Source organism: Macaca nemestrina, chromosome 7 (genome assembly GCF_043159975.1).
Source record: "Macaca nemestrina isolate mMacNem1 chromosome 7, mMacNem.hap1, whole genome shotgun sequence".
Taxonomy (NCBI): Eukaryota; Metazoa; Chordata; class Mammalia; order Primates; family Cercopithecidae; genus Macaca; species Macaca nemestrina.
This window is the reverse complement of record NC_092131.1, coordinates 109,019,172-109,034,216: the sequence shown is the minus strand read 5'-3', so window position 1 is coordinate 109,034,216 and position 15,045 is coordinate 109,019,172. Positions and strand designations below refer to the sequence as shown.

General features: G+C 38.9%; 1 protein-coding gene across 7 annotated transcripts in view; it reads right to left on the bottom strand.

Annotated features, from left to right (window-relative positions):
• Positions 1-15,045, bottom strand: part of LOC105497462 (ADAMTS like 3) — a 434,450-nt gene that overhangs the window by 108,782 nt on the left and 310,623 nt on the right. For all 7 annotated transcript variants that reach the window (XM_024797846.2, XM_024797843.2, XM_071100796.1 and 4 more), the window contains exon 17: positions 14,099-14,228. In XM_024797846.2, coding sequence (XP_024653614.2) covers positions 14,099-14,228 — 130 coding nt within the window. The remainder of the gene's footprint in view (positions 1-14,098; positions 14,229-15,045) is intronic.

The following is a 15,045-nucleotide window of genomic DNA, read 5'->3' as shown; positions in this document are numbered from 1 at the left end:
AAAAATTTATAAACTTAGTTCGCCAGCCTATTATTTTTGTGGATCACTTAGTATCTTTCTAGTAAGTTTATTATTAGCTCAAGTTAAGCAGAATTAGTTTATACTGCTTATACCTAGGAACCCTGATTAATATAAGGTGATACAAGTTTTAGATTATTTTTGAATTCTAGAAATTTTATTTTTTTCTAGATTTTTGATATCTAGAAATCAATTAACATGCAAAAAGACAAAATCAATACATAAATTAGTATTTCTATTCATTTAGCACTGATCTTTGACTTTTAACATACAGAATTATAATTTTTTAAAATTTTATTTTAGGTATATGTGCAGGTTTTTTATATAGGTAAATTGCATGTCATGGGGATTTGGTGTACAGATTATTTCATCACCCATATAAATAAGCATAGTACCAGGTAGGTACTTTTTCAATCCTCTTCCTTCTCCCACCCTTCCACCCTCAAGTACACCCTGGTGTCTGTTGTTCCCTTCTTTGTGTTGATGTGTTCTCAGTATTTAGCTTCTACTTATAAGTGAGAACATGTGGTATTTGGTTTTCTGTTCCTGCATTAGTTCACTTAGGGTAATGATCTTTAGCTCCATTCGTGTTCCTGCAAAGGACATGATCTCATTCTTTTTCTATGGCTGCATAATATTCCATGGTGTATATGTACCACATTTGTTTTTATCCAGTCTATCATTGATGGGCATTTACGTTGATTTAATGTCTTTGCTATTGTGAATAGTGCTGCGATGAACATATGTGTGCATGTGTCTTTATGGTAGAATGATTTATAATTCTTGGGATATATACCCAATAATGAAATTGCCGTGTCAAATGGTAATTTTTTAAAGTTATTTGAGAAATTGCCACACTGCTTTCCACAATGGCTAAATTAATTTACATTCCAATCAGCAGTATATAAATGTTCTCTTTTCTCTGCAACCTCACCAGCATCTGTAATTTTTTGACTTTTTAATAATAGCTGTCTGACTGGTGTGAGATGGTATCTCACTGTGGTTTTGATTTGCATTTCTCTAATGATTAGTGATGTTGAGCATGTTTTCATATGCTTGTTGGCCACATGGAGCTCTTCTTTTGGAAAGTGTCTGTTCACATCATTTGCCCACTTCTTAAAGGGACAAAGGTTTTTTGCTTAATTTGTTTAAGTTTCTTAAAGATTCTAGATATTAAGCTTTCGTTGGATGCATAGTTTGCAAATATTTTCTCTGATTCTGTAGGTTGTCTATTTACTCTGTTGATAGTTTATTTTGCCGTGCAGAAGCTCTTTAGTTTAGGCCTCATTTGTCAATTTTTGTTTTTGTTGCAATTGCTTTTGGCATCTTTGTCATGAAATCTTTGCCAGAGCCTATATCTAGAATGTATTTCCTAGGTTATCTTCCAGGGTTTTTATAGCATAACTGTAAATGTTTGTAACAAAAGTCTAGAGTTGTTCAGTATGTCCATCCTTTTATTGATCAAGATGAAAGGATTTCTGAGCTATCTTGAACTACTTTCATCTGTTACTATTGTTAAGAATTGTTTCTTCTTTTCCGTTCTTCTCATTTTAATTATTTCCTGTGCTTTGTGAGCATTGATTTTGCTTGTTATACTTTTCTTTTTTTTTTTTTTGAGACAGTGTCTTGCTCTGTCACCCAGGCTGGAATGCAGTGGCCGGATCTCAGCTCACTGCAAGCTCCGCCTCCCAGGTTCACGCCATTCTCCTGCCTCAGCCTCCCGAGTAGCTGGGACTACAGGCACCCGCCACCTCGCCCGGCTAATTTCTTTGTATTTTTTTAGTAGAGACGGGGTTTCACCATGTTAGCCAGGATGGTCTCGATCTCCTGACCTCGTGATCCACCCGTCTAGGCCTCCCAAAGTGCTGGGATTACAGGCTTGAGCCACCGCACCTGGCCAACTTGTTATATTTTTTATTCTGTCTTCCCCTCTGTTATATTTTATTTTTAGGTTTACCCTTAGAATTTCAAAGGCCCTATTTCACAACTCTAGACTTAAACAAAATCATTTCCATCTTAACAAACAGCGTAAGGGCCTAAAGCACTTTAATCAATCAACCTCTCTGAGTTTTACAAGGCTGTGTTGGACAGTATTTCTTTTTTCAAATTGATAAATCAGAAACTAGTATTGATTTCCATAGTCAATAAACTTTTTTAGATTAAACATCTGTACAATATGCTTCAGTCATCATTCATTCTTATATCGCAGACCCTCCTTCTAGGATAATTTTCCTTCTTAATTAATACATTCTTTAAAATTGTCTTTAGTGAAAATTTGCTGATAGTGCAATTTCCTGGTTTTGTTCACCTAGTATACCTAATTTTAGTAAATATTTATTACCTATGATGTGCCAAGCTCTTTTTAAAGTATATGTATTAACTCATTTAATTGTCATATAACCTTAATATAAGACTACCTTGTTGACACCTGCTGCATAAGGAGATACTATTACAATCTGAAAATATCCCTATTTCATCTTTAAAATGTTGTTTTAATAATATCCAATTCTAGGCTGACAGTGATTTTTTCTTCTGAGCCATTTGAAGATAATGCTTCATTATTTCTCATGAGAAAAAAATGTCAGTTTTTGTTATTGTTCCTCTCCTGGATCTTTTCTATATCTCTGACTTTGAGATTTTCTTTGTCTTTAGAGTTCTAAAGTTTAACAACAGTGTATCTGAATGTGTATTTTTTATTCCCTGCTTGGGATTTGCTGTGACTCCCGATTCTTAGGTTTCATATTTTTTCATTAATTCTGAAATATTCTCTGCTATTATCTCTTTGATAACTCTCTTTTCTTTTTTCTTGTTAGAATCATGAAGTCCTTTTTATCACTTTTCACAGTACAAGGCACTTATTTTTTCTTTTAATATCATTCTTTTTAAAGGCAAAGGAATCACAAGTGAATGCACTAGTCATGATCCATCAGAATGATAGATGCTTATGTACAAGAACATTTCCTGACTTCTTTCTGAACCTGTCACCACTAGGTAATACCGCTATTTGTTTACTTTAAAAGTAGGAGAATTTAGTATGATTCTCTCCTTTTCAAAAATTGAATGTATAGAAATTTAAGGGGTACAAGTGCAGTTTTGTTACATGGATATATTACAAAGTGATAAAGTCTGGACTTTCCCTGCAACCAACACCAGAATAATGTACATTGTACCCATTAGGTAATTCATCATCCCTCACCCTCCTCCCACCTGTCTGAGTCTCCAAATTCTATTTCACACTCTATATTCATGGGTACACATTATTTAGCTCACACTTGTGAGAACATGTGAAATTTGACTTTCCACCTCTGAGTTATTTCACTTAAGATAATGGCCTCCAGTTCCATCTACATTGCTGCAAACACATGGTTTCATTCTTTTTATGGCTGAATAGTATTCCATTGTGTACATATGCCACATTTTCTTTATCCAATCATTTATTGATGTGATTCCCTTTTCTTAGCATATTTTTGGGGATTTTTTGGATGAATTATTTTACTTAAGTTTTGGAGGAAGGAGATTTAATTTTCATTAGTGCATTTAATTATCTCCACCTGGTCTCTCCCTTGACACGTGGGGATTATGGGGATTACAATTTAAGATGAGATTTGGGTGGGGACACAAAGCCTAACCATATCATTTCATTCCCTCTCACAAATCGCATGTCCATTTCACATTTCAAAACTAATCATGCCTTCCCAACAGTCCCCCAAAACTTTAATTCATTCCGGCATTGACCTAAAAGTCCAAGTCCAAAGTCTCATCTGAGATAAGGCAAGTAAGTCCCTTCTGCCTATGAGCCTGTAAAATCAAAATCAAGTTAGTTACTTCCTAGATATAATGGGGTACAGGCATTCTGTAAATACATCCATTCCAAATGGGATAAATGGGCCCAAATGAAGGGGCTACAGGTCCCATGCAAGTCTGAAATTTAGCTGGGCAGGAAAATCTGAAAGCTCTGAAATTATCTCCTTTTGACTCCATGTCTCACATACAGGTCACACTGATGCAAGAGGTGAACTCCCATGGTCTTGGAAAGTTCTGCCCTTGTGGCTTTGCAGGGTACAGTCCCACTCCCAGCTGCTTTCATGGGCTGGCCTTGCAGCAAACTTCTGCCTGGACATCCTCTGAAATCTAGACAGAGGCTCCCAAACCTCAATTCTTGACCTCTCTGCACCTGCAGGCCCAACACCATGTGGAAGCCACCAAAGCGTGGGGCTTGCACCGTATGATGCAATGGCCTGAGCTATATGTTGGCTCCTTTTAGCCATGGCTGGGATGCAGGGCACCAAGTCCTGAGACTGCACAAAGCAGCAAGGCCCTGGGACTAGCAAGGCCCTGGGAACTGTCTTTTCCTTCTAGGCCTCTGGGCCTGTGATGGGAGGAGCTGCCATGAAAACCTCTGACGTGCCCTTCAGACATTTCCCCCATTGTCTTGGCAATTAACCTTTGGCTCTTTGTTACTTATACAGACTTCTGCAGCAGGCTTGAATTTCTCCTCAGAAAATGGGTTTTTCTTTTCTATTGCATTGTCAGGCTGCAAATTTTCTAAACTTTATGCTTTGCTTCCCTTTTAAACATAAGTTCCAATTCTAAATCATATCTTTGTGAATGCGTAAAACTAAATGCTTTTTAGAGCACCCAAGTCACCTCTTGAACGATTTGCTTCTTAGAAATTTCTTCTGCCAGATACCCTATATCACCCCCTAAAGTTCAAAGTTCCACAGATCTGTAGGGCAGGGGAAAAATGCCACCTCTTGTTTTCTTTTTGAAACTCCATTTTTATATATTATAAACTTTCTCAATATTTCCTCTGTATCTACCTTTTGTGCATATTTTACATATTTTATTTATTCTTCATGCTTTATTCTGGGTAATTTTTTCAGCTCTCTCTTCCATTTTAACCGTTTACTCCAGAACATAACTTTTAAATTTCAATCACTATATTTTTAACTTCTAGATATTCTATTAGCTGAACCATATAAACTGCCAATATTTGACCATTTTTGACCAAATAGAAAGTTTCAGATGGTTCAATGTGATAATTGGTTCTTCTAAACAATCTTCAAGTATTTTTCATAGTTTATTGTTTCTAGCATGGATTTTTAATTTCCTGTTTTATATATGTAAATATTTTAAATAAACTTACGTTTATATTCTGTACCTGATAATTCTAACTTATGATGCTCTGTATCTGATTCTATTTTTTCCCCCACTGACTCTCACACATTGTTTCTTCATCTTTTTTTTTTTTTTTTTTTTAATTTTGATTATGAGCTAATGCTCATTATGTCTTTGTGGGAATTTTAAGGTCTGGGTAGAAGATACACTCCTCCTCACAGGATTTACATCACCTCTATCAAGACCACTATGAACCAATTTTTTGGATCACAAAGAGTGAATATAAACCCTACTCCTACATGAAGGGCTACTTGTAGCTCTTAGATTCTCAGGGGAGCCTTTCTGATTCCTTCCATTCAGAGGCAGAGCTGAGACAGATAGTTCTCCTTGCACTCTCTCTTTACAGGATGGATTTCATTTTTTGAATTTACCTTTTCACTGAGGTAGACCCTGGTTTTGTATGGGGAATCTCCATTCTATTCCTCCTTACCTTCTGAAGGTCTAAGGACTTGTCTATCAGGCAAAAGATCTTAAAGCCAAAAGTGTAGGTTACTGAGACTGACAACTGTCCCCACTAAGGCAATGCTTCAGCTTGTTTTTGGCCTCTGAGGATTTTTCTTACTTTCTTACAAGCTTAGTTCTGCATTTCAAGGTATGTTTTACATATTTTACCTAGTATTTTAGAGGTATTTAGCAAAAAGCCTTTAAGGATATCAAGTCCATCATGTGGTTAGAAATTGACATATACAGTCACATACTTGAAATAATAGTTCAGCAAGTTTAGCTCTAGGGTGATCATGATTTTCCCTCAATATTCTGAAGATATTATTCCTTTGTCTTCCAGAAACTCAAGTTGTTGATAAGTTGTTTGCAGTTAATCTGTTTTTCATGTGTGGTAGCTTTTAAGATTTTCTTATCTTCCCTGATTTTCTGTAGTTTCACTATTTTGTATCTATGTGGGGATTTATTTTCATTTGTTTCTCTTGATACTAGGAGTGGATATTTTTTCTTAAGTTTTAGTAAACAGTTTACTTCATATCTTGATTCTCCGACATTACTTCCATATTTCTTAATTTTCTTCCCTTTCCCCAAATCATCAACTGTTTTTCTTCTGTCTTAGAAACTGAACTGTCATTTGCTACGATTGCTTTGGGACCTCAAGCTCCAAATAACCACAAGTGCAGCTCCATTCACCACCTCATGCTTCCATTCCTTTCCTAGCCCAGGTAATTGTTTTCTTAATTGTGTCTTTGGTATGCCTCCTTTTATACTGCATCTACCATTGATCTGTATTTGGAACAGAATATGACGTTACAACACCATCTTAATTGGAAGTCTATTAATTACTTAGACTATAATTGATAATATCTAAATTCCAGAAATTTTGAATGTGAGTAAAGTCACTAAAAGTAGATACATGGGTCATATTTGGATGACAATTGGAAAACATAGCTAAATAATTAGAAGGCTTCTGCTTCATGATTAAAACAATTCAGCTTAAATCTGTAACTTTATTGATGTGACTTCAGGATGATCATCTTTCAAGCAAGTGTATAGCTAGACAAATCAGAGTCACGAGGAACTGGAGATGGAGCTGTTTTTATTTAAGAAATGGGTAACAATTTCTTATTCACAATGAACTCAATAAAGAATTGTTTTTTATATTAAGAAATAGGTAGCAAGTTGGTACAGAAACACATCACTGTTGCCTCTTGCTTTCCTCCTTTCTTCCCTAGCAGTGTTGAATCCTGTTAGAGAAGAAGGCTCTCCTCAGACTAGTGGGACCATTATGTAACCCAGCATGTTTCTACAAGCTGCTGGCTCTCTCCTGGAAAAAGCAAACTCCATAAATAGCAGGCACTCAGCAGTTATAGGATAGATCAGGGGGAGTAACCCCATAAAAGCAAATAAACATCCAACACCCCACCTTGGAGAGTCCAGGCTAATACATCAAATACATTTGCCTTTGGGTAAATAAAGATCCACTGGCTGTCCAACCCAATCTCAGTGGTAAGTTTCACCCTGGGGTGATATTTTACTGCTATTGCCCTTGGAGTCAGTAAATATTTGTATGGAAAATATTACGCAACACCCTGTTCCTGTTATTCCTACACCACTAGTTTCTAGAACCTAAAACATTTTTGTAAACTTACCTTTATTTTGGCATCAAACCTTTGTCTCTGCTGGGTTTTTTCCAATATAAGTCTCAACCTTTGAAAAGTTTACTAAATTTGCAACTTTGAAATGAGGAATAGTATTTCCTTTCACATAAAAACAGACTCTTAATTTTGCAAAGTAGCCAAGACATGTTGTCTGCTCTATTATTCCTAGCTTGGAAGCTCTGTGGGCAAGAGATTGCTGAGGAAGAGAATGTGTAAGAACTCTCGCTGAGGCACAGTGATGACAGAAATGGGATACAGTACACAGGCTGAGGCATGAATAAACCATTAAGCTTTCTTCAGTAAACTTAAGAAACAGTTTCTAGATTTGTTGCTAAATCTTGTTCTGGTTTGGTGGGCAATGGAAGAGCATTGCAAACTAAACTCAACCCTGTCTTGACCTCCTGGGCAGGTCAAACCAAGGCAGTCATTCTTAGAACTAAAACCCCAAGCACTTCACACTACTCATGTGTGGACATAAGGATTGCTGCAAAAGGACTAGACATAATTTGAAGACATGAGTGAAAAATGCAACCTGAAAGCACTACCCAAAAATGAAAGATTGGAGCTTAGGGGACCTTGGTGATCATAAAGTCCAACACCTTTCTTCATTATTCATATTAAGAAACAGTGCCCAGAGAGCTAAGGAACTCACCTGAAATTCCTTGAGAGACGTGGAACTGGGGCTCTATCCCATGTCCCTGATCTATTTCCAGTTTTCTTTTGACTTTTGAGAGTTCCTTGCTATCAAGTGGCTTAGGTTTGGATCCTATTTCACATTCTGTTGAACTTAATTTTACTAGTGAGAAGTGAGCCAATGATTACTTTTATGGGAGAGAATTAACTAATGTCATAGTAGCGAAGCTCTCTAAGAGGCAGAGGGCATAGTGTGTGCAAAGGTCCAAATGGCATGAATGAGCAGGAGTGTGGGTCATGGTGCATAATTTATTGTGGCTGCTGAGCAAGTTCCTTAGGGTGAGCCTGAGTGTGTGTCTGTCTGTCCGTCTTTCTGTCTGTCTGTCTCTGTGTCTCTCTCTCTCTCTCTCTCTCTCTCTCTCTCCCCCTCTCTCTCTCTCTCTGTGTGTGTGTGTGTGTGTGTGTGTGTGTGTGTGTGTGTGTGTGGTGGAGGTGACAGGAAATGTGGTTTAAGAGTTGGATCCAGAGTCACAAAGGCATTTATATGCTGTGGTTTAATTGCCTTCCCACAAAAGATGTGGAAGTTACAACCCCCAGTACTTGTGACTGTGACCTTATTTGGAAATAAGCTCTTTGCAGATGATCAAGAGGAGGTCATTACAGTAGGCCCTACTCCAGTATAAGTGGTCTCCTTAGAAAAGGAGAAGTGTGGACACAAAGACACAGAGAAGGAAAACAATATGAAATCACAGGGACAATGTCATTCACAAGCCGAAGAATGCCAGAGTTACCTGCCAGGAGAAAGCCATGGAACAGAGGCTCCCTCACAGTTCTAAGAAGGAATCGACCCTGCTGACACCTTAATTTTGGACTTCTGGTCTCCAGATCTGGGAGACAATAGATTTCTGTTCTTTAAGCCACTCTGTTTCTGGTTGTTATGGCAGCCCCAGGAAAGAAACACATGTCAAAGTGGAGAATGTGGATTTGAATCCATAGATAAAGGAGCGTTGTTGAGGGTTTCATGCAGAGGCGCACACAGTCATTTTGCAACTTAGAAAGATAAAGATCTTTCATAGTCATGTGTGTGCACATGGATCAGAACAGGAAACAAGAGAGGCAAGAGTTCATTTAGAAACTGCTGAACAGTTCAGGTAAAACATATCTGAATTAAGGCAGTGGAAGTTACACATGATTAGGACAAATTCATTAAGTACTGAAAAGTAAACTGTCAAGAATCTCAAGTTCATATTATCAGAGAACTAAAACCATAAAAGGCCACTTACTTTATGTGATTCCCCTCAGAAAAGAAACTCAGGTTTCATGATAAAGTGGGAGAAAATGTTTGATTTGGACTTAGTCTTGAAAATTTAAATTAAAAATTATAAAATCAAGTTATCTTATCTTGAATGTAATTGTGGTTGTAATGCCAACTTTATGCACTAATTCTTAGAATGACAGAGAATGAATTGTAAATTGTTTCATATTTTGGCTTTTCTGAAAAAATTATATGATGAAACATTATGGCTACCTTCACTTCCGGAGCAAGAGTGTAACAGTTATTTTCAGAAAAATAAAACTGAGAGTTTCATCAGTGTTCTCAGGGCCTCTTTTTTCATCCTGTGACATGCAAATCATTCTCATTTGAAGTGCCTTTCATGTTGTTATCATTTTCATTTTCTCTGTTTTAGTTGTTACTTGGCTAGAAACAGAGCAGAATTCTGGTGAAGACTAGTTTCACATCAATCTGCAGTAAGATTTAAATCTAGAAATAAAATACACCCCAACATATGGGGTTGTATTTTCTTCTTTTTACTCTTCTTTGTTAATGGCTATCAATATATCATACCTAGCTGGGTGTGGTCACTCATGCTTATAATCCTAGGAGCTTGGAAGGCTGAGATGAGAGGATATCTTGAGCCCAGGAGGTCAAGGCTGTAGTGAGCCATGACTGCACGACCACTCGAGCCTAGATGACAGAGAAAAACCTAATCTCTAAAAACATTTTAAAATTTTAAAAAATTATTGATGCACATATGGCTCATTCCTGTAATCCCAGTAACATGGGAGGCTAAGGCAGGAGGATCACTTGACCCCAGGAGTTCAAGGCTGCAGTGAGCTGTGATCACACCACTGCACTCCAGCCTGAGCAAGAGAGAGAGACCCTATCTCAAAAAAAAAAAAAAAAAAAAAAAAAAATCACACTTAGCCAAACTGTAGTCACAATTTTAAATCTGTGCAAATTCCAAACCATTATTTTTTGTAATCATCTTTCTAGAAAGACAGTACTGGCTACAGGAGACAAAGGGGATGGCTAGTGGAGGGACTAGAAATCAGGAGACCAGCTCTACCAGCAGCATGATATGTAGGCTCCCACAGCTTCCATTTGGCCATCCTGAAAAGGCAGAATTTAGACTAGATAACATTTCATGAGAAATGCTCCATGTTTGGGCTTTATGTTGTAGTATGCAATTTATTTAGTGTGTGCTCATGGAGAAGTCACCAATCACCTAAAAATCCTAAATTTCAGTTTTCATATACAGAAAACAAGAGCCTTTATTCATTATATATTTATTAGCACGTTTCTAAAAGAATGTGAGGCTATTAATAAGAATAGTACTAGCTACTTTTCACCAAAAAGAGACTACTTAGGGCAATGATTTTCAAATTTTTGCACAGCAAAACACCTGATATAGTGCAGACATAAGTTGTGAACAGGTTCATTCACTGTTTTAAATAAAACAGTACATAGAAAAGGATTTATGGGCCAGGTGCAGTGGTTCACGCCTGTAATCCCAGCACTTTGGGAGGCTGAGGTGGGCAGATCACTTGAGGTCAGTTTAAGATCAGCCTGGCCAATATGGCAAAATCCTGACTCTACAAAAAATACAAAAATTAGCTGGGTGTGATGGCATATGCCTGTAGTCCCAGCTACTCAGGAAGCTGAGGCAGGAGAATCACTTGAACCCAGGAGGCAGAGGCTGCAGTGGGCCGTGACTGCACCATTGAACTCCAGCCTGGGCAACAGAGTGAGACTCCGTCTCAAAAAAAAAAAAAAAAAGGAAAGAAAGAAAGAAAGAAAAGGATTTATGGATTGTAGAACTCTTAAAACTACTCTGCAAAATACTGGAGCGTGGGGGCCATGGTTGGGAATGCAGTGTTTTTGAAGGATACATCCAGCAGTTTTGGAAAAGACAGGAGAGGTGCATTGATATTCATGGCTACAAATATAGAAGGGATTCAACTATTTTGATGAAGAATGTTGTTGGTGGCCGGGTGCGGTAGCTTATGCCTGTAATCCCAGCATTTTGGGAGGCTGAGGCAGGTGGATCACCTGAGGTCAGGAGTTTGAGACCAGCATAGCCAACATGGTGAAACCCCATCTCTACTAAAAATACAAAAAATTAGCTGGGCATGTTGGTGGGCACCTGACCTGTCATCCCAGCTACTCAGGTGGCTCAGGCAGGTGAATCGCTTGAACCCAGGAGGTGGAAGTTGCAGTGAGCCATAAGACTGTGCCATTGCACTCCAGCCTGGGCAACAACAGCAAAACTTCGTCTCAAAAAAAAAGAAAAAAAAAGGTGTTGGTGTCATATAAACAGTAAAAAGGAAATGATGATATTTGCAGATTCACACGGAGGCAGGCTTTAAATCGAGGACACTCAAACGGAATTATGGTGGGCTGGATCCCTAGTTTTAAGTAATTTTCTTAAAAAATTTATAATTCATCTAATTGTCTCCATTTTGTTCTCCCCATTTCTGTGTTTGAGTAATCTTTTTAAAATGTAAATCTGATGTGCCACTTCATTGCTCAAACCCTCCAGTGGCTTCCCACTGACTCTCTGGATGAAGTCCAAGTGCTTACCATGGCCCTTGCCCATTCATATCTCATCTGATGACACATTGATCTCCTTTCTCTCAAGTTCCTTGAGCACATTGAGCTCTTTCTTTCCTTGGGGCCTTTGCACATACTGTTCTCTCTGCCCAGAACACTCATTCCTCTACAGCTCTCCTGGCAGATTCCTGCCTGTGTTTACATCTTAAATAACTTCCTCAGAAAGGACCTGCACCAACCTCCCCCGCTTCCCTGCCCCACCAATTTATTTTAGGTCCTCGTAGTATTCCTGCTCTTGAGACGTTGTTTATTTAACATCCACCTCATGCCCCATCCCCAGATTAAGTTTAAGAAAACAGTTTACAAAATGATGTAGTACATGGTTCCAATGTCATAAGGAAATATGTTGAGAAATATGACTATGTTTTGCCCCCTCCCTGTATTTGTCCCTGTGCCTTGCTCCTGTTCAGGAAGGTGGTCATCTGTTTCCATCTTCACTGCCTCAGGGGAGGGATGTAGCAGGGAAGGAAAACAGAAACCCTGGCTTTTCCAAAAGTATCCATTTCAGTGGTTCCAATATTAGAATAGAAAAAACTGAGAAACATAGATAGATAATTCAGATTACTACATGCCATTACACAAGTGCTATTTCTCTAAAGATTAAAGGGTCATTCCAAGTGAATACATATTCAACACTGCTCTAATATACTTGCTATTCTTGGAAAAGTCTGGACATACTTGACAAAGTATGACAAAGTCTTGACTCCTAGTTACATCAAACCTTCCTAAAACCCCTCCTTTATTGTCTCTTCTGCAATCTGCATTCTAGCATGGATCACTCTGGAATGCCATAAGCCTGGGGGTGGGAGTGGGAGGTGGCAGGGAAACAGTTTTCCCAGTGCTGTTTCTGGCCCTTGCTTTGCTCACTAAGGTAAGTCTACAGGCCCCTACTGCATCACCTAAACCACACACAGCAAGATGGCTCTAACATAAGACAACAAGCTCCCAGTACTTCTGTAGGCCTCAATGGAAGTGAGAAATACAGTAATGGATACAATACACTATGCCCATTACATGGCAGGTTTGATTTCACCAAGGATGAGGCACACACTGGCCTCCTCCTGAGACTGTGCGGGCTAGAGAACAAGACTCTCAAGGAAGGGGTGCCCATCTCCAGGATGTGGAGGGCCTGATTTCTCGGGGGGCCTAACGTATTGATCCCCACCTTCACCACCCTTATGCCATCAAGGCAGGAGAAACATCACAGCCAACAGATTGTATGGAATCAAAATCAGAAGGGTCAAGAGAATTCCAGAAGCATAACTTATTTTCTGAATAAACATAAAATACACTTACCCTTAGACTAATATGGCAGGAGGATACAATAACCTCCCTCAATCACTGAGAGTCCTAAACATAGCAGAATTTGCTTTAGCAAATGAAAGGATTTCATTAGCAGGGCAACATGATGACTAAGAGGTAGGAGAGGCAGGTGGTGACTGGGAATGGGCTCAGCATTTTTGGCAACTAATTCTTCTCACAGAATAGGGGTCACAAGATAATAAAGGTAAAGAAGAGATGAAGGAAAAGACTGGGGGTTATATTCAGAAAGGTCCTGTGTGAGAAACCCATGATGTTCGGTTATCATCCTCTGTAGCCAGCAGCACCCGGGACACAGGAACATGAGAACAACCTACTTCTCTTCTGATAAAATTCCTCACGATCTTACCAGGACTTAAGCAAGAAAGCAGATTAACTTTTAAGGTAAACCTATCAGTCAAAGAGATCAAGAAGGTCACCCTCACCTACTCATTGGGATTTATAACATTACACCCCACAACCTGAGATCCCAGGCAAGTCAGTGGGAAAGGTAATAACACATCAGTGTGAGTGCTAGGTATCAAATAGGAGATTACACAGTCACTCAACAAATATGGATTAAGCACCTACTGTGTACCAATGTTAACTCTAATGCAAATCCTGTGCTTTCTGATGGGATGTTAAGGGAAGAAGTGCCCTGGAGGAAACAGGGAGGAGAAAGAGAACAAATCCACTGATCTCATGGTTTTGCAGGTAGCAGGCCAGTTTATGTTCATTAGTGTTCTATGCAAACAAAAGTCAACCTCAAGATCATTCCTGTTCAACATGGCTGCATCTGAGCACCTAGGCAAGAATCTGGCTGGAGCATAACTTGAGCAGAGAAGAGAGCTCTGAAGCAGGCTTAGCACATCTACCTTCGGTGAACCCACAAGTCTGCACTTAGGTGGGGTTCTCTGCAGGGGAGGGTATTACCACCCGGACATGGTATATACCAGGAGCACAAGACAGCACATACCTGGGGGGACAGGGCTCTGTGTTACAGGCCTGGCTCATGGCTGGAGGACGGTGGACCATATCACACAAGCTGTCATTGACTGTCTGCTGGGTCTGGATGTGTAAGCACACTGCTATGGCTTCTTGATGACCTGCAGGTTGGAAAGAGGAAAAAATGCAAATGACATAGAATCATTTGTTGTGGAAAAAACAAAATAGAGTCTTAGGTCTTCTCATTCTTAGAACACTGCCCTTTTGACTATCATAGGGCTGCGGATGTATTTCAGAGTACACCTGGGAGCAAACAACTTTGCATTATCCAAAGTCTCCCAGTCTACAATATTCCTTCATTCGCCTTTTAAATTCAGTCCCTTTACTCCCTCTCTCCCAAATCTGCTCACCTTGAAACATTCAAGAGCATCCCGACTCCCCACCCCTCCTTGGACTTATCTGTATTCCAAATGTACCCAAAGCTAGGAGTTTCCCCAAATAAGCCATCAAGGTGTTTCTTCCAAACAGTCACAACAGTTTCCCTAAGAGGAATTTTTGAATCAGCTGCTAAAGAATAACATTTTCTCTGTATCACTGCAAATGTGCTAAATCTGGCAGACACATAACTCCTCAAAATTTTAATTATGATTTGAGTTCCTATTCACTATGACTGTAATTTGTAACATTTCTACTGCTAGGAAAAACAATAACAACACCTCCTATTTGCAAAGTGTACAAGGTGCTTTCACAATAATCGGTGAGGTCAAAAGAATGGCATTATTACCTCCATTTTATTAATTTAATAATAAGGAAACTGAGGTCTAGAGAGAAACTAAGACAGCAAAAATGTGGTAGATTCAAGCCTAAAAATTAAATTCCCTGCCTCCTAATTCAGTGATCTTTCTTCTGTACATACTCTAGGGATTCTAAAATGCAATGCAGCCAAAAAGTACAAGACTGCTCCTTGTGAAAATATGA